The following is a 19,731-nucleotide window of genomic DNA, read 5'->3' as shown; positions in this document are numbered from 1 at the left end:
CTCACTGCTCAAATACAAGTATTTAATAATCTACTAGCTCTTACAAATCCAAGATACAATGCTGGCACAGCTAGGAAGGCTGCTGGGTTTGACAACGCCTCCTTGCCAGGCACTGCAACCTCTCCAGTGCAGGAAGAGCCGTGTCAACGTGCAGAACACTGGCTACAGACACAGCATGGGTGCTTTCACCAGGATGGGTGGAAGAATGGATGCACTGGTAACACCTATCATTTTAGGATGGAAAAATCTAAAAAAGCTGCACACAAGCTGCACTTCAGGTTTGGTACGTAAGGTGTTGCAGATCTAAAAGATGGGAGCAAACAAATGCTTGCACTCAAAGCACTGACACTGACAAGTTTTACTCCTTCCACAACTTACAGCAACCGTGAGTGAACAGCAACAGGCAAAATCAACTCCTCCTTTCCTCAAACCTGCACAGACCCTGCCCCTGTAACACATGAATTTGAAGAAAATCAAGCTCTTTGCCTAAATACAGGTATTTCAGCAACCTTCCTCAGGAGTACCAAACCAGCTAACACCTTTCTGATGGCACAGCCCTGATCCTCGTCTGTTTGGCCATATCTACGCCCATACACAATGTCTCCACTGAGCTCCTACTCCGAAAGACAGAATCAAATAATTTTTCCCTTCAATATTTTCCATGCATTTTACATCGCACTTCTCTGACTGTTGCAGAACTGCGGAAGCAAACAAGTTTTTATTCTGAACGTAACTGGAAGAATCAAACAGATTTCTCTGCTGTCCTCACGTGCCTCCCTTTTCACTACTAAAAAAACCCTAAGTTACATGTATTCCGTTAGGTAAACACTGGAAGCCTTCTCTCTCATCTTGCAATGGGAAGGTACTGTCTGTAACAGGCTTTAACACATCTCAGTCGCATTGCATTAGAATAGCCTGCCTTACACGAGAACAACATGAAAGCACAGAGAAGACCTAATTTTATTAGGGTGCAAAAATGTAACAGTGACTGAGTACCTAAGTCATGCCTGTGCTACAGCCTCCAGATTATAATGTACACCACTATGAGAGATATATTTGGAGAAAACAATGCTGTGAAAAAAATCTCAAGATCGTTGAAATTGGGTGGGGAAGAGAGAAGGAGGAGAGTATCAGAAAAACAGCAACGTGTTTATTGTACCCAGCTTGTATTGATTCAAGCACCAGAAACCACTAACAGCAGCCCTCGTTACAGAAAGAAACACAAAAGGATTTAAAAAGAGGAATAACATACTAACATTTCAGTGCAAAAATTCCCAAGTGATCTAGTATCACTAGTCAACCCTGCTTTCAAAATCTTTATTATTTAACCTGCTAAGATCCTGCCATTTATTTTCCACATTGAACTGCAGAGGCAGCAGCTCAAGCTGGCAACCAACACCAGACAAGATCTCAGCCTGGACGGCCTCTAGAAGCAACTGGGACTCTCCAAAAGAGCCAAATACACAAACTCTCAAGGTTCAGAGCAACATTCAAGTATTTTCTGCAATTCAGATGGCAAGACTGAGAAAACACCTACTTAACGAGGAACTAAATTACAGCACAGGAAGGCGAAACACATGCCAACAAGGCCTAACCACATTTGTACAGGAGGACAACATGCTCTTGCACCTTTTCTAATCCTCTGCTGACACTTCCCTGTCTGACAGAAAGGCATCAAAAGCTCCAGCAGGGCCAAGAGCACTGACTCTTCTACTCCTAAAAGGCAAAGTATTCTAGCACAGAGGAGAGTTAGTGGGCAGTTTAATGCAAAGTTGCCTAAAGAAAATCCCTGACGATGTTCGCTAAAAACATTCTTAATCCAATCTTAGTAAAAGTTTTTTTTAGCAGTGAGCATGCCCGTGTTTCTTTAGCCAAAGCAAAGAGTATGCTGGCTCTGACAATCACTATTTATCATCCCAGTAACAAATTAGAATGGAGAAAGGAAACTGCTAAGAAAGGCGGCTTAAACTGCAGAAAAAGAAGTTTCAGCCAACCATGGCAGAGATCAACCTTCAAAGATTACTTTGCTCCCTCTTTAAATCCTTTTTCTTCTCACCTTTACAAAGCTAAACATGCATCGATAAACAAATCCCAAAGCCTTTACAACTCTTGTTTCAGCTGAGAGGACACACTTCACTCATCAATGAAAATGTGCTAGAATGTAGGGAGCATATGGCCTGAGAGAACCACCCGACTCGTCCTGTCCAGTCACCGATAAAACACTGCGTCTTCTATCCAATCCCAGAACCAATCCATAATATCTACTTGAAAAGACTTAGTCAAGGATAAGTCCCAAACGCTGTAATCAATTCAGAACAATGTATGCTCCCCACACAACAGCTGATCCCCACCAGTGTCAACAGGTTTACAGAGATCAGAGTGAACATATGGCCTTTAAGTAGTAAATACTTATTTATATGGTGCTTTAATGTCACGTTCTTCAATGAAGGAGAAAATGAACTGTATTCTAAGCCTTTGCCACTTCTCCTCTTTCCCAAAGATTTTAATTTCTACTCTATCCCAGTCTTTGCAGCAGTATTCACCTCGTAGTTTCCTTCAACCCCACTCACTGAAAATAATCACACAACTCTTTGTATTTTAGGTCAGTAGTAGCACTGGGCAATAGCTGTTGGATGAAACTGATTCTTCACACTGGGCAGCTTCTAAACTTCCAGCAATCACAAGTACTGAGCTTAATTTCCAAATGGGCAGAGAATATAACGTTTGCTGACATAGGGATGGAAAAATTACTATAAAGAAATAAAAGCAAACTTCAAGTAACTTCAGTACAGCTTCCATATTTCAACCTCCTGGCTGAACCCAGAAACATTTCTCTGGATAAACGATGTGCTGGGAGACCAAAGCTATGGTGTTCTCCCTCAACCACTGCCTGCCCCAGTCTACTGGGACTACTGACAGAATTAATTAATTAGTTGATTAATTAAAAGTGGAAGAGAAATTCTCCACAATTACTTGCATGTAAAAAATAGGGCAAAGGTGTTTCAAAGACTTGTAGTTCAAGGAAAAATTTACAACTAAAACTATTTTCCTACCTACTTTTCACATTTCTGAAGACCAAAATGCCAAAAGCAAACTGCCTTCTCCCAAATTACCTACTGCTTCAATTGTTTCCACTAAAACAGAGGCCACCTATTTCCCTCACTTATAAAAGCCACCATATCCCTATTGCTAGAAAGAACAATTATGCCATCACGTGTTTACAGAAACAATGAGAAGTGATGACCCCAGTGTGTGTGAAACCAAGTTATACTCAGAAAAGCTGCCAGTTCCATATTCTATGAGGAGCGTATGAATACAGGGAATGGAGAGAAAAAAAGCACACAAATGCAGACAGTCAATACAAACAAGCGCACCTACAGGAAGATGCAGGAGAGGCAGAAATGAGAAAGAAGGATCTGAGGACATGTGAAAGGCGAAGCCATGGGAGACCCACAGGAAAAGGGCAAGCGTGAGAAAGACTGGGTGAAAAAAGGAAGGGGAAAAAGATAAGAGTAGAAACAAATCGTATCTCACCCATCACAATCATTAAACGTTCCCATTGCAAACAGCGCAGAAATGCTCATGGTTTTTGGTCAAGAATGGAAAGATAGATTTTGAACCTGAATTGAGCCAATGTACAAACTACTTTTAAGCTTCTGAGATGTGTTTTTGTTGTTCTTGTTTTGGTGTGTGTTTTTTTTTTTTTTATTCACGTCAGTTTTCAGTGCTTGCCAAAAAAGCTGCATCTATCAACAACCTCCACCCCCTACACTTTAACTGTCACTTCTCTTCACCTGGTGGGCTTACCCTGCCCACCCAAAAGAAAGTAGCAGGCAAAATGTTCTTGTAGTAGTTGCTCAGTCGCATTATTTCGCTTGTTAAAAACTCAGACTCAAAGTGGGGCAAAAGTAGTAGACCAAAAAAAACAAATTCTTGATGATTCACAAATGACACCACCAGAGAGTATACTGTGCTAGATCAGGGCAAGAAGAAAACGATAGAAACATCTGCAGGAGGTACACTGGGAAAGATACTGAAGCTACATAGATTATAAATGGTCTACTGTAACATAACCCGGGGCTTGTTCTAGAGGGTTGAGGGGATGGGGGTACATTTCTGGAAGGTGGCTTAATATTCACATTTTAGTTTATCGAGGTTCCCTTGCAGGAATAATAACCAGTACAGTTTTTTTGTTTGTTTGTTTTCTGGAAAGTAGTAATCCAAACCAGAAAGATTAAGTATCTATGCTTAACAAAACAATTTAACTGAAACTGAGTTAATACGAATGCAAGTGGCCAAATCCCCGTTTTCATAACCTTCTTCAAGTCATGTAGCGTGTGACCTCTGTGGTAAGACTTACAGCAAGTAATAAATCCCAAATTTTAACTTTCAAACATTTGTTGGCAATACATCTTAAGATTTAAAATACTTAATGTTTTCTTTGTTTGGAAGAGTACTGAAGCGGGGCAACAATATTTTTAACACAGCAATAAATAACTCTTCTCTATATGCAAATCATTGTCTTGGGCCAATATAAATTTTATACCTCTACAGTTATTTTAATAAAAATTGCAAAGAAAAAAATCCATTTTTAAATATATTGCCAGGCAACAACATTTAAAAATGTTTATAAAAATCAGCATTTTACATTAATTTATTTCCACATTTGCATGAAACACTTTAAACTGTTTTACTATTATCTATGCTGGAGAAGCTTGCCACAAGTGATACAATCTCTGTTTAGAATCTCTAGGACCATCGTGTTGTCCTGATATTACCTTTCTATACAATTCCATTTCTGCCAAAAGCTTTCTTTTGAAGTCTGGCAAGAGCTTCCAACTCCCAGTTAAATTCCATTTATTAGAGTAATAAAAAACACACACATAAAACAGTCACATAATTTAGAGTCTTTCTGTCAGGCAGTTTCAGTCTCTGGCACATCTCAAAACAATTAGAAGACCAGAAATCAGATTCTACCTTATTTTTGAAGTACACTTCAATGGGCATAATGAACCCTGCGTAGCCAGACTCCTCCACTTTGTAAGGGGGCTCCTTGCACACTGAAAAGAGAATATACAAATGTTAATTTTGAATATAATGCAACTTAATCTGAGCTGAAAATGAGTTGCAAGATGAGAAATGTGTCTCCAACAACTCAAGACTCATTTAAAACACTGACCTTTGTGGAAAAAAAAAGGCAAAGCAAAACAACAAGATGGTGGTCATGGGCTCAGTTAGGAAAGCAAAAATCTGCTCTTAGCTCCTCCCATAGAAAGGAAACATAAAACACACTCTGTGCCAGAGTCCCTGTGAGATTCTTCCCCCTCTCATTTTTGCAGTGATACAATTACAGTTCTGTGCTGTTCCACAACAATGTAAACTGCCAGTTAAAGCTGTCTTGCAAAAAATGCAAGACCTCAAAAGGGGGAGAACTTGCACAGTGTGCAGAAGTAAAATTGATTTTGATGCCAACATTTGTTCATCAAAACCCCACAATGTGCAAGCACATTTTTTTTCCTTGAAACGTTCTCATGTAATGCTTAATCTTTGTAATTACGTAATATCCATACTAAATGCTGCTTCACCCAAACCTCCTAACAAACGTGAAGGGCACGGAAAGGCAGCTATTTGCTTCACATGCAAGTAAATGGAGAAAGGTAAAACACGTTGCCACTAGGGTCACGGTGCTGCCTGCTGCAGATAAGTCAAATGCAAAAGTTAATCACTTCTAAGAAATTAACCTATGTACTTCCTGCCTCAGTTCCTCCTGTTCTACTACCTGTTGTATTGGTGTGTTACTGAATCCTTCCTGTCCTCTATCACTGTGTTTCAGCACAGTGATAGCCAGCTCAAAGGATTCTCAGCGCGTTTGGCCATGGCACAGATATACAGAACAGCTGCCAGGAGAAACACGAGACTAGCATAGATATTCTCCCTCTCAGGAACCGGATGCACTTGCATACAATTCATGTGCTAAAATACATGTAAATAAAGTCAATAAATCAATTAGGGGAATTCAGTGTAAGTGTTTTTACTTTCTCTAAAAAAAAAAACAAGTAATCAATATGATTAAGAAACAGTACCTTAACCCTAAAAAGCACAGAAATTATTTTTCTTTAATATTAAAGAAATATTACAGCAACATTAACATTAACCCCGGCTCTAAGCACTTTTACCATCATACGGGTTCTAGTAAGCAGTACTGAAAATTCAACTGCGGAAAAAAGAGTGGATTTGAAAATAATCAAAATCCCTAGACTTGCTTTAACTTGAATTTCATATAAACTCCCTACAATCTGGGGGGTGGGGGGAAGCACAAAACCCAAGAACCGTGCCAACATGGCATCAGGAATCTTAAGTTTATTTGCCAAGCAGTCTTTGTTCCTTTGCTGCCCTATTCTAACAAATTAACATTACTGCACAAGCAACCAGCCAGCAGCACAAGCCTACCAATAGATTTTGCCTCAAGTAAGAGAATCATTTGAAGAAGCCCTTCAAACAGATCTAGAAATAGTGTGCATATGCCCCACAATTTATGTACAATCCACTATTTGGTCAAAAGCATACTAGCTTTATAAGCAAGTTTAAGAATGCATTTAAAACCTAGGAAACGGAAGCTCTCTTTAAAGGTAGATGACATGGCAACCTACTGAGCAAAGACAATGTACTATCCCAACACAGTTGTTTGTAATAATGTAATTACACTAGATGACAAGAATTGTAGCACAGCAGATTGTAACTTCTGTTCTACAAATTAGCTTCCAGCTCAGTACTGTATTGCCTTATCATACATCAGTTTTACAGCATCAATTTGAAGAAGATATTAACAACTACACCAGATTCACATTCCTTGTGAGCTGAACACCTCTCAGTTGCTTTCCACCATGGACTCTCACAAATAACCAACACATTAAGTAGTACTCAGACATCCTGCATAACCAGCAGTCTTCCAAAAAAGTATTTCAGAGAACGCCCATTCCCAAGTAATTTATAGCAGTACTCCTAGGCAGTCAGCACTCCTGGTAACACTATGCAACAACAACACTGCAGATGCAGTTAACACAATCTTAAACAGATTTAAGTCCCTGCTGCTGCTGAGAAGTGCAATTCCTGCTCCTCCACCTCAACCACTTGTTCCAGCTGCCCCAAGTCAGCAATAAGGTTCATGGTGCTGCAAGTCAGGAAGAGCAAAGAACTGATCCAGCACAAAGTCACATTACAGTTCTGATGTTCTTCCCAGCTGGATCAGCTCCCCAGCCTTGCTGACTGCACAGAACTTACCACAAATACACTACAGAATGTCCTGAGTTGGAAGGGACCCCCAAGGATCATCAAGTCCAACTCCTGGCTCTACACAGGACCAACCAAAAATCAGACCGTGTCTGAAAGCAGCATCCAAACGCTTCTTGAATTCTGACAGCTCAGTGCTGTGCCCACTGCCCTGGGCAGCCTGTCCCAGTGCCCAACCATCCCCTGGGTGCAGAACCTTTTCCTAATACCAGCCTGACCCTCCCGTCACATCTCCATGCTGTTGCCTCGGGTCCTGTCGCTGTCCCCAGAGAGCAGAGCTCAGTGCCTGCCCCTCCGCTCCCCTTGAGAGGAAGCTGCAGGCTGCTGTGAGGCCACCCCTCAGCCTCCTCTTCTCTGGGCTGAACAAACCAAGGGACCTCATCCACCCCTCACAAATCTTCCCCTCCAGACCCTTCACCATCTTTGTTGCCCTCCCCTGGGCACTCTCTAGTGTGTGCACACACCCATGCAGCTGGAATGTACTGAGGCAGAGACCCCTCTTCAGCTGCAGTGAATTCTGTTGCCTTAAATACCTTAACTACCTGCACTGGCACCCTGCAGGAATCCTCACAGCTACTTAGGGACTGATGCAGAAGTTTACTTTCTCCAGTAAATACACTAGCCCTGTAGGAGGACCACTCATCCATCCACTCATCCATTGTGTGCTTCCAGCTTTTGTTGGCCAGTATTAACAAACCACTCCCCCTTCACCTTTTGTACCATGAATTACCTTCACCTGTCACTGTCTGGAGGACCTGCATATACTAATGCTCACAGAAGAGAAAGCATCTCACCTCCAAACCTTTCATCAGAAGAAAGGTCCCATTCTCCCTGCTCTTCCTCAAACAAGGATGGTAAAGGTTAAGACAAGTGCACACAATGTACATTTAGTTCAAGAGATTTTACAACAACCTGGTAGAAGAAGACAACCCACACCGCACAACGCTGTTTCACACAGAAGACCCAATAACCCGTCTTCAAACCTTGACTCACCTCGCTTGGGTTTTGGGAAGCTCTCATGTAGGCGGAAGACCACCCTTTCCACGAAGTGCTGGATGTCACACTGCTCCGGGCCACGGACAAACACCATCCAGTCATGAGTAAACCCTTCGGTGGTGGGCTTTTTCCGCAGTTGGGCTCGGTGCCCCAGCTCCAATTTGACTTGAACCGTGCACTGTTTGAGGACAGAAGTAAGACCATAAGCAAAATGGAACAGCTTACGTGGGATGCCTAACGCTGAGCCCCACAGACAGAAGATGCTAGAAAACCACAGGGGAAGAATACAACAGCCTCCACCAAGAGATTAGTTTCATTCTAAAGACTGGTGTTGGCAACCAAAAAAGGTACCAAAAATAGTTCCAAGCACCACTTCATACCTATTTTTCCCCTAATAATAGCACTGCAGAGAAAGCAGCTGTAGAAGAGGAATAGGTTTATCTGCCTCACTTATCAAATAAATTGTCAGCAAAGTCTAATTGCAGAATTTTTATTTCTAGAACACGTCAGAGAGAGAACTTGATGTTCACAGCTTACAGAATTCACAGCGCTAACAGAAAACTAATCTTAAAACAGGAAAAATCAAGTCACACGTTGGCTTTTGATATTGTCAGGAATGTGTAATTCAGTAGGACACAGCTACAATCCTCCATTCTTCTAAATACATTTTATTAACACACTTGCATACACAAAGTCAATGTATAATATGCCTGCACAATATCCGATACTAAAATGGCCTAGTTCTGATTTGCAGTCTTGAATCCTACTCTAAGCAGAGAGGAACAGAAGCAGGAAAGGTATATTCAGTGTCTCACTGAAAGTTTTTTTAAAAAATCCTATTAAATGCCTTAAAAAACAGATTAAATTGTGAAGATACACATTCTTGGTGACTTCACAGTCAGAAGAAAGCAAATGAATTAAAAAGATGTAACAGAGGAAAAAAATAAATAACATTCAGACACAAGTTGGAGCAAACAAATCTTAGGGCACGATTTCTAGAGATGGAATTGCACCTAAAGTATCTGACTCCTTACTGGGTTAATTTTGTGCACACGTTATACAAACTAGACCAGCAGCACAGCCATCTCAAACTAAACAACCAAACTCAGCTTCAGCAACTGGAAGTTTATAAAAAACAGGGGAGTTGGGGGGCTGCTTTTTAATCCTTACATCCTTCTTCACCTCAAACTTGAAAATAATGCCTTGTTCTTTCTGGCAGCTCCCAATTAGGAGAGGCAACATTATTTGTCATTATCTACAACACAAGTGGACGTAGACCCAACCTGAGGGCATGACATTAAACAATGAACAAAAACCAAAAGCTTCCCAAGCTCCAGACAAATGCTTAGGGAAAGTATTACCTTTATTTTCTCACTGAGAAACTGCAACAGAAAACACAACCATGATTAATGCTCAAAAACCATTGTTCTATGTCCAGCCTGACATTTTATCAGAGTATGATTTTCAGAGTATGGTTAATACTTTCTGAAAAATCCCAAATCACTTAATCTCCATACACTTTCTTCTTTGTAGAAGGATCACACAGGAAGTCTTCAGAGTACCAGGCATCAAAGCCTGATCTCCCAAATTACAGTCCAGTGCTAATTTCAACTATAAACCTTAGCACAGCCTTTCAAACAATTATCTTTACAGTAAAAGAGCCCCAGCCACCACGCAACGCATCAACACCAACACTTGGGGACAAACTCATCTAACCAATTGCTTCACCTGCTTTTGTGAAACATTCCTTTAGATTATCTTCCTCTGCAAGTCCTCTTTGCAGGCCATTTCCCCTCTTTTGTGCGTTAGGGCTCATCTACACTGGCTCCATCTCAATCCTGCACTAAAACCAACGCTGCATGGCTGCCTGCTCTTCCACGCCACGTTACGGAATCAGAAAAAGGCAAGGTGTTTGGCTCAAAGCACCACAATCTTTCCCAGGGTGGAACTGCATTATACAGAGACAGTCCGCCAACAGCCTGGGTTCACCTCGGAGGGTGCTCGTGGGCACCCTTTATTCGGGAACGTCCCACTGCTCAGGCAGGTAATTGCATCAACTGATCCAGTCTGTTCTGCAGCCTCACATTATCAATTCCATAATTACCCTTTAAATTTTGCTACCATTGCAGTTATTAGCCCTCTCCCAAGAAGTGCAAATGGCTGTCACTCTACAGAATTTGCCTTTCTAGTTGAAACTGCTGAGAAATTTTAGCTGTGAAACAGATGGGACTATGTGGAAGAGAACAAAATTAAACATAAAAAAAAAGAAGTGTTTAGCTGAAAGTGAAAGTTGTACTTGCTATACTCTTCACATATCGGTCCAGTTAACAATCTCTATGAATTAGGCCAGAAGTTGAAACACGTTTGAAAATAAGATCTCCCAACATAACAAACATCCGAAGTTGCTCCACTGAAAATGGAGTGTTTCTTTTTCTTTCCCTCAAGCATGTCTCTCAACAAAGGGAAACCAGGATCCTATTCAAACGATTTGTAATAATACAAAGGAGTCTGCTTTTCAACTTAATAAACGCTCTGTAGCACGCTCTGGTATTTGTTTGATGCGCTAATTGCCTGAAAGCCATGACCAGTCTCCATTCGGTCTCCTTGGGGTTATTATTCACGGGATAGCGGGCCTTACCTCGCCAGCCCGGGGGTGACCTGCTAGCAGCCCACACGCCAGCTTCACACACAAAAGGCCTGCACCAGCCTGTCGTGGCGAGCCCAGGTGAACTTCCAGCATTCCTCCTCCTCTCGCCGAGGCACCTTAGCGGCGTCGCCGGGGGCTGTCCGCCCCCCCCCCCCCCCCCCCCCCCCCCCACGGGAAGAAACCCGGGGCAGGAACGTGCGGGAAGCGCGGGGCCACCCCCCGCCGGGGCGAGGCTGCAGCGCGGCCGCCCATGAAGGGGCGAGGGCTCAGCAAGACCCCCCCAAAAACGGGGGGGAGGGGGGGGAAGAAGGAAGGAGGCAAAGGGAGGGGAAGGCTGCCCGAAATGAGAGGGGGGGTCCCGAAAATGGGGGGCGGAATGGGGGGAGAAGACAAGAAAAGAGGGAGGTGTACTAAAGGGAGCGAAAGGGAGCGGGGGGAGAAAGAGGGGAGGATGCCCGAAATACGGGGGCGGGGGGGAGGTTAACAGAAAAAGAGGGGACATGATGCTGCCGGCTCCGGCAGGGGCGATGTGGTCCCCTCCTCTCCCTGTGCGCCCTCCCCTCCCCCCCCCCCCCCCCCCCCCCCCCCCCCCCCCCCCCCCCGGTGCCGGGGTCCCACCCCCCATCCCCTTGTGTGTGCGTGTTGGGGGGGAAGGCGCCCAGGACCCCCCCTCCCCCAGCAGCACGGCCCGCTGCCCCCCTCACCTGATTGTCCATGGCTGGGCGCAGCGCTGCGGGCCCCGCTTGCTCGCTCGCTGCCCGCCGCGGCGGTTCGGCTGCCGGTCGGCGGGGGGGGCCCTCGGATCCCCCCCCCTTTTTTTTTCCTCTTCTCCCCCCACCCCCCCTCCCCTCCCCACAGCCTCGCTGCTGCTTCCTCTCCCCCTCCTCTTCCTCCACCTCCTCCTCGGCCGCAGCCCCTCACGGCCCCGCCGCCCGCCTCATTGTGTGTCACTCACAGGCACCAGCCCCGCCGCCACCACCCGCCCCCCCCCACCCCGCCGCCCGCCCCGCGGAACCGGAAACCGCCGCCGCCAGACAGGCACCCGCCCTCCGCCAACGGCAGCGCCGCTTCTCGTCTCTGGGCGGGGCTTCCGCTCGGGAGCCGCTGGCCTCCCCCGCCTCCTCTGGAAGGGCGGATGGAGCGTCCAATGGGAGGCGGGCGGGATGCTGAGGGGGCGGGGAAAAGGGTGGGGCTCCCGATGGGTCATGCAGGGAGTGGGAGGCGGCGCTTCGCCGCCCCCCTCAGTCCCCCATCCCCCTACCCTCCCGCCTGTCTCCCCCCTCACCTAGTGGCGGGCGCGGTGCTGCGGCGTTCTCTTGCCCGGGCCCCAGCGGCGTTACCGGGGTCGCTTACCGCCCCCGTCCCTTAATACCCCTTAGCAGGGCGCTGCTTGGCCTCTGACCGCCGCTAGGACCGGTGTTTGGGCCTTGTTGCGTGCCCCAGCTGCGCCAAGCCGCGCCTTTGCCTCTGTCGTCTTATTCATTCCAGCCGCCGGCGGCTGCAGATCTCACCCGTTTATTAATTTCCTACACAAATGAGCTGAGAACAAGTGAAACCGCAGGGCCCGGTACAGCGGACCCTGCTGTGTGGAATGGCTGGGCAGGGCTAAGCCCATACTGGGGAGGAAGCCAGCGACACTGTGCTCCCTCAGCTGCTGGTTTTCCTTGTTCTCCCTTCGTCTCCTTTCTCATTTTCCCTCAATCTCTCCCCCTTGTTTCTTTCTGTCTCCATTATTTCTTTCTATATCTCCTTCATTCTCCCATGTTCCCCCTCAGTCTCCATCATTTTTTCCTTACTGTCCTTCATTTTCCCTTAATGTCTCCTATTTTGCCTACTTCCCCCTCCTTCTTCATGCTCCCTTGTTCGTTGTTTCCCTATTTTTCCCATTGCTCTCCGTCATTTCTCCTCAATGTCTGCCATTTTTCTTGTAGTTCCCCCATTTTCCCTTCCTCTACTTTATTTTTCCCTTTCCTCTCTCATCTCCTCTTAATTACCATTAATCTTCCTCAGTATTTTTCAGTCTCCCTAATTTTACCCCCAATCTTCCTCATTTTCTTTCAGTGTACCTCTTTTCCCTTAGTCTCACTTGTTTTCCCTTACTGTCACTCATTTCCTTTCATTTTCCCCTCAGTTTCTCTCATCACCCCTCAGTGTTCCCCATTTTCCCTCAGTATCTTTCATTTTTCCACTTGATCTCTCTCATTTTCCCCTCACATACCCTCACTTTCCTTCTTAATCCCCCATTTTCCCCTGTTTCTCTAATTTTTTCCTCATCTGCCCTAATTTTCTCCCCTTTCTCCTTCGTTTTCCTTTCAGTCTCCCTCATTCTCCCCTCACACACCTTCAGTTTTCCTCAGGGTCCACCGTTTCCCCTCAAAGTCCCCCATTTTCCCTTAGTGTCCGCCTTTTTCCCTCAGCATCCCCCATTTTCCCTCAATAGCACTCATTTTCTCCCCTTTCTCCTTCATTTTCCTGTCTCCCTCTCTCTCCTTCATACACCTTCAATTTCCCTCAGCGTCCCCCATTTTCCCCACAGTTTCTCTCATTTTCCCTCATCACCCTTGTTTTCTCCCCTTTCTCCTTCATTTTCCTCTCAGTCTCCCTAATTCTTCCCTCACACACCTTTAGTTTCCCTCAGTGTCCCCTATTTTCCTTCTGTGTTCCCCATTTTCCCTCACTTTTTTTCTCATTTTCCCTCAGCGTGCCCCATTTTCCCTCAATAGCAGTCATTTTATCCCCTTTCTCCTTCATTTTCCTCTCGGTCTCCCTCGCTCCCCCCTCACACGCCTTCATTTTCCCTCAGTGTTCCCCGTTCCCCTCTGCCGCTCCCCCCACCCCATCTCCCTCTCTTCCCCCCCTTTGTCCCTTCTTCTTCCCTCACACACCTTCATTTCCCCTCCTTCTCTCCCGCTTCCCCCCCATTTCTCCCGCTTTCCCCCGGCCTCCCTCGTCCCCCGGCGGCCGGCCCCGCGGGTCGCCCTCCCGGGGCTCGCCGCGGTAGAGACCGGGGGGCAGCGAGGGGTGCTCCGCGGCGAACAATATCTCGGGTTTGGCCCGGAGCGAGCGGATTTGCAATGCAAATGCTCCGAGGGATTCCTTCAGAGAGGCAGCGGTTATCAGCCTCGGGCTCAGCTGTGTGACGAGCCCGGAGGTCACCGTCCTGGCTGAGAAAGGAGCCTCTGGCTGCGGCCGAGGCGTCGTTAGCAGCCGCCCGCCCGGCAAACGCGGTTTTCTCAGCCCCGCTGCTGACTCCGAGCGCCACATTTGCATCTGAAAACTGGGGTTTTGTTTACGTTGTCTCCCGACTCTAAATGACAAGTTGTTTCGCTCGATTTCGTGAGCCTTAAATTAATGGAGGGCTGCCGTTACAAGTGCAATTTGTGGCTGTTTATGAACAAATTTTCTCTTCGGAGGAAAGCAGAATTTTTCTTCGTGCGGGTTTCTTGAAATAGTTTGTTGATCTCTGTAAGGCAGCAGAAAAATGCATGTTAGCCAATAATGCTGTGTGTGTTGCTAACTGATAGCCACAGGCAAGGATTAGTCAGTTCCCAAATCATTCTAAAGAGCCAGTTTACCTCATCAGCTTGATAGAAGATATTAGTAAAGCAAAATGCTTAATCGCTTCAGTTAACAACAACAACAAAAAGAGCCTGATTTGGATTCCTCTTTTAAGCACTCCAGTTCTAATTTTCCATGTTCCTGTCTGATGCAGGCCCAAGAGACATCTCGGACAGTCTCTTTTCTTCTCTGTTGCGACAGGGCCTCTTTCTCTGGGGGTTCTCATTGATACCTTTAATTGTGGACATTATTCCCATGCACATGACTCTTAGAGCTAAATCTTTTATTTCCTAGCTCCCAGTCCTTACTATTCATGCTGAGCCTCATCACACCCTTACTTGTTACGAGTTCCTGGGGCTGGATCTTTCCTGAACGTGTCTCCCTCTTCCATGAGTGGAGAGATTGCCTGCACTCTTACTCTGTTGAATTTGGTCCAAACGCAGGAAGTATTGCTCAGACTCACAAGACCCTGAACTTTTCGCTTTCCCACAAAGTTGTCTGTTACATCCTGTGCAACTTCGTTAGATTTTTAAAATTTATTTTGATTCCCATTGGTGACAATTTTTGTGTGCCTTTGTTTTTCCCCAGCTCGTTGTTGCTCTCCCAGTGCAGGACCCAGGCTGACCTCCAACTTCGGAGGACATTTCCCCATCTATATTTACGTCTGCTGGCTGGGACGCAAGTCACTGCTCCAGCTTTTCTGTGGCCTAGGATGGGACCCAAGCACTTCCAAGTCAGGGATGGGAAACCCTGGATTAGGCATCTCAGCTTCCACTTTCTCAGGAGGGAAAAGCACCTAGAGAGGCAGTCCAATACCTGGCCATGAAACTGCATTGTACTGAAGAAGCTGGGGTGCCACATTCAGAGAAGGCATTACATCAATGTATGCTCCAAACCAGCATCCCTGGAGCCATGCGAGTAGATTAGCTTAAACTGTGCCAGGATACTTCTTTATATGCCACTGTGAAAGCACTCTAGGAGAGAAATTCCTATAACCAGCATTAGCTGCACCAGCGCTTTCCTGTTCTGAACAGTTTCCAGCCCAATGAGTGATCAAGTTCACCCCCAATTTTCTTTTGAAGCTCAAAAAAACAAAACAAAACAAAAAAACACCGTGCAGCCAAGGGTAAAAAAAAAATTGCAGGAGAGAGTGTTGGGAGTTTCAGGTGCTGGTAGTGCTGGGGAAGGTGTAGCCAGCAGCCACCCTGGCTCCTCCAAACTTCTAATTTTGCAGGGACATCGCAAACTAACAAGCTATCAGCTGAGTGCCTTCGCACCCAAGGCAGCCGTGGGCTGAGCTCCTGTTTCTTTATATCTATTCCAGCAACTTCTGGGTTTTGCAATAAGCGTCTGCAAATCCAATTAGCGTCTTTCTTTGTGGCACTGTATTCTGGCAGAGGTCTGCTGTGTTGCTGCCATCTACAGTAGGGCCAGTGCCAATGGATAAGAAACAGATCTGATCTGCATATTCAAATATGCAAATGAAGCACGACAGCTCTCCCTAATTTTTGTTTGGGCTTTTTATTTTTCTTTTGAAAGCCTTGCTTCAGAGATCCTTGTCTTGGGCTGAAAGGTGTGTGTTTCATCCTGCTTGGCCCACAGTATGCCAAAGGCTGGTTCTGTCTCCTGAGAGCTGGGGATAGTGGAAAATAAAGTGGAAAAAAGACTTTGCACTGCACCTGTATCTGCCTTGGCCAGATAAACACAGGACTGGAAAAAAATCTGCAGTGTTTCACCCAGTACAGACTAATCTACAGTCCTGGGAAAGTATAACAAATCCTTTCTCATTCCTGCCTGTACACACCATGACTGTTCTACAGGCCAAACCTCACCATTCTTGGGGAGCATTGGTGAAGGAGGTGACAACTGGGGTGTTTGGAAAGAAATTAGTCCTAGAGCTTCAGTGGGAAGGCCATGTCACATGCAACCTGGGACAGAATAGCCCTCACTCAGATGTCTACAAATACCTCCTGGCCAGCCAGCACCGAATTCTGGCAGATCTCTGGCAGATCCTGCTCCAACTTTCTGAAGGTTCTGTCTGGGGAGCAGGCAACAGACATCAGAACAGTTTTTGGAGATGCCTCCTCTTCCTCCCGTGCTGCTCCCCTCCTCCTCAGTTCTCCCTTTTCTGCAGGAATGCAACATTGACCCCCAAACATACACAAGCACCCCTCTGGCAGTCCCCCCAAGCATGTAACCCAAGACACCCAAATTGCTTACTTGCCAGCTTGCTCTCATTCTGCAGCAAAAGTTCTTTCCTGTAAGCTTGGCATCTCTCACTGGGATGGCTGGCTGACAAATCTGCTCTAAGGCCCTATCGCCTACTGATATGTATGTGTGTGTGTATGTCTGTGCATAAATTATATACACAGCAGCCAGCCTCTTGTCTAACCCTGTCTTGCCCTTCCTATCCCTGGAGAAACAAGTTTGTTTCATTGTTTATTGCCATTCATCATTGTTTTCTTTTTACTGTTTTAGCTGCATCTTCCCCTTTTCCACTCTGAGCCGAAGACCACAAGTTCTGTGGTCAGTCTGTACTTTGAGTGGCTTGGACACCAGCCAGCCAACAAGGAAGGCTGTCCCCAGCACTTAGAGTCAGACAGCGTAGAAAAAATGACCTTGTAATTGTCCTATGGACTTCAAGATTAAGACAGAGATCTTGCATTCGAGCAGAGTTTCTCTGAGAAAATACACACCTCAGTATTATGTCCATATGCAACACTACTGAGTGGAAAGACCCCTAAATCCTCTTCTGGACCTATGTAAGTCACTTACCAGCTGCAAAATGATTACAGTGGTCCTTGTCTACTTTCATGAAGCGTAACTGATGAGCCAAGTACTCTGTGGTGTTTCCAAGATCATCACAGAGTCATCACAGAATCATCTAGGTTGGAAGAGACCTCCAAGATCACTGAGTCCAACCTCTGACCTAACACTAACAAGTCCTCCACTCAACCATATCCCTAAGCTCTACATCTAAACGTCTTTTAAAGACATCCAGGGACAGTGATTCAACCACTTCCCTGGGCAGCCTATTCCAGTGACTAACAACCCTTTCCGTAAAGAGGTTCTTCCTAATATCCAAACTAAACCTCCCCTGGCGCAACTTTAGCCCATTCCCCCCTCATCCTGTCACCAGACATGTGGGAGAATAGACCAACCCCCACCTTGCTACAGCCTCCTTTAAGATGAACATAACCACAATCAAAACAGACAACTGATGACATTTTAAGTATTAAGGACTGCATGGTACTTACCATGGACTTGCCAACAACAGTGTCATATCTTTACTTACAGCCTCAGAAAAAGTCCTGAACCTGAATTCAAGGGAGGATTTGGTTTCTCTGAGCACTGAGGGAGCTGGGTGTTGGTTTGGTTCATGTACTGCTGTCTGTGGCCTTTGTCATCCTTAGTTCATGCCAAAGGCTCAGAGTAGGACTTGTCTGTGTTAGCTGCCATGAAGAAAACAGAACAGGTAGTGAAAAAGAGAGAAATCTGTGAGTGAGAAGATGTAAGTTCTGCAGCAGTGCTGCTCCTGAAGTAGCAGGGCTCCTGGTTTGCTAATCAGCATTTGGATCCCTGCAGGGAAGCATGTTCATTTGAATCAGCTGTTAATCCTAGCAATATTTATTCTTTTAAAAATGATTTCACTTTGCCTGTTTTCTGCCTTCCCTTCCTTCTCCAATTCACACTCCACATTGTGGTATTCACAGCACATATTTAACACCAGGATAGTACAGTGAAAGTCCAGATTGTTAATAGCCAAAACCTCTGATTGCCAGAAAGATACTGATAGCAACTACTAGGTACATCTGGGAAAAATTACAGACAGCTTAGAAATTCTTTAGTTCCCTTATTAATGAAGGACTTAGTAGAAAAAAAAAAAAAAAAAAAAAAAACTGTAATACAATTTAGCTTAACTAAGTTCTTTTGTGCCTGAGGAAAATCTAAATTATAGCCTACTATAGCTACTGAAAAATGTAAAAGGCTTTCAGTGTACAATAACCCTCCAAACCAGAAGGAAGAGGGAAAATTTTCTTAGTAAACGGGAACACAATTTATTTTTTGCTTTCTGTATATTTAGTGCTGATGAAAAGAGTCGGATGAATAGTCACAAATACGTCATGTCCCTTGCAGATGCAACATGGGCAGCACAAACGTCCTCAAACTGCTCCGCCAACGTGCTTCAATTCTGAATGAGAAGGACCAGCTTTCTGGGTGAGAAAGGAGTCCGTCTCTATTCAGTCCCTGACCCTTCTGATCAAGGCTGTTAATGAAGGGGCCTCATTAACACCAAAGGTGAGGTTGGCATTATAATGTAGCTACTGGTCCACTGCAGGCTGAATTGACACCTATCAATTCCTTCTGCCTGGCTATTGAGCAGCCGTCGGATGACAATACCTTTCCCTTGCACTCTGCAGACAGAGGTCAGGTTTGGCCAAGTGATGTAACGGTCTGTGTCGTGCCAATCCCACCAGCTGGCTGGACCCGCCACGAAGAGCATTTCACAGCCTGGATTTATGCAGCACTGAATATGAGCTGCCAGCCTGGAGAAGACGGGCCCAGGCACCTAATGTGCCCGTTGGAGCAAACACAAGCGTGGTTCAACAGGAGGGAGAGAGGTTCACTGCTGAAACGTGTGTCTGCTTTGCATGTGCCTTCTTGCAGTTGATGCCAAAGTCATTGAAAGATGATCATCTGCATGGTCAGAGAGAGGCCACCTTCAGAGTGGTGACGGTCACCCTCCACGGGATAGCCTTTAGACGACTGAAAAATAGAAGGGGAAAATAGCTTGAAAAATAGGACAGGACAGGAGATCAGCAGCAGGATCTGACTCGTACCAAAAAACCTGTTCTGAATCTTTTCTGGACTGAAAAGAGAGTCCAAAATGGGAGAAGGAATTACTATTCCAGACAAATACCATGTCTGATATATAGCCTCTCCCCAGCCAAGGTATTCCCAGTGTCTGGAGTTTCCCAGGGCTCTATTGCAGCAGTCTTGTGACTGCATACACATGCTTGCCATGCTTCTGAGCACCCTGAGCTATGGCTTGCACAGTGTGCTGCCTTTTCCTCTTGTGGACTGGTGTTCCCTCTCTTTCCAGCCCCAGTTGCTCAGCTTGGTGGTTTTCAGAGCAACTGGCCATTTCCATCCTGGTAGTTTGATCCTCTCAATACTGAGAGCAGGCTGTGAGACATTCCAGAGCTCGGGGGGTGGCATTTCACAATCTGTAACATTCA

General features: G+C 45.6%; 1 protein-coding gene and 1 long non-coding RNA gene across 3 annotated transcripts in view; one reads left to right on the top strand and one right to left on the bottom strand.

Annotated features, from left to right (window-relative positions):
• The window catches only part of MLLT1 (MLLT1 super elongation complex subunit), a 32,988-nt gene extending 21,185 nt beyond the window's left edge, over positions 1 to 11,803 (bottom strand). The window contains exons 1-3 of one of the 2 annotated variants that reach the window (XM_035348079.1): positions 11,638 to 11,803; positions 8,284 to 8,464; positions 4,978 to 5,060 (exon numbers count right to left, since the gene is read on the bottom strand). In XM_035348079.1, coding sequence (XP_035203970.1) covers positions 4,978 to 5,060; positions 8,284 to 8,464; positions 11,638 to 11,649 — 276 coding nt within the window. In that variant the 5' untranslated portion in view covers positions 11,650 to 11,803. The remainder of the gene's footprint in view (positions 1 to 4,977; positions 5,061 to 8,283; positions 8,465 to 11,637) is intronic. The other variant, XM_035348080.1, reaches the window with a different exon arrangement.
• Positions 11,804 to 16,985: 5,182 nt separating this feature from the next.
• LOC118179053 lies at positions 16,986 to 19,331 on the top strand. Its single transcript, XR_004756355.1, has 3 exons — positions 16,986 to 17,253; positions 18,629 to 18,790; positions 18,913 to 19,331. It is a non-coding gene; the product is annotated as an uncharacterized LOC118179053 (long non-coding RNA).
• The last annotated feature ends 400 nt before the right edge of the window (positions 19,332 to 19,731 follow it).

Source organism: Oxyura jamaicensis, chromosome 28 (genome assembly GCF_011077185.1).
Source record: "Oxyura jamaicensis isolate SHBP4307 breed ruddy duck chromosome 28, BPBGC_Ojam_1.0, whole genome shotgun sequence".
NCBI lineage: Eukaryota > Metazoa > Chordata > Aves > Anseriformes > Anatidae > Oxyura > Oxyura jamaicensis.
Note: the sequence above shows the minus strand (reverse complement) of the source record. Positions and strands in the feature narration are given on the sequence as shown.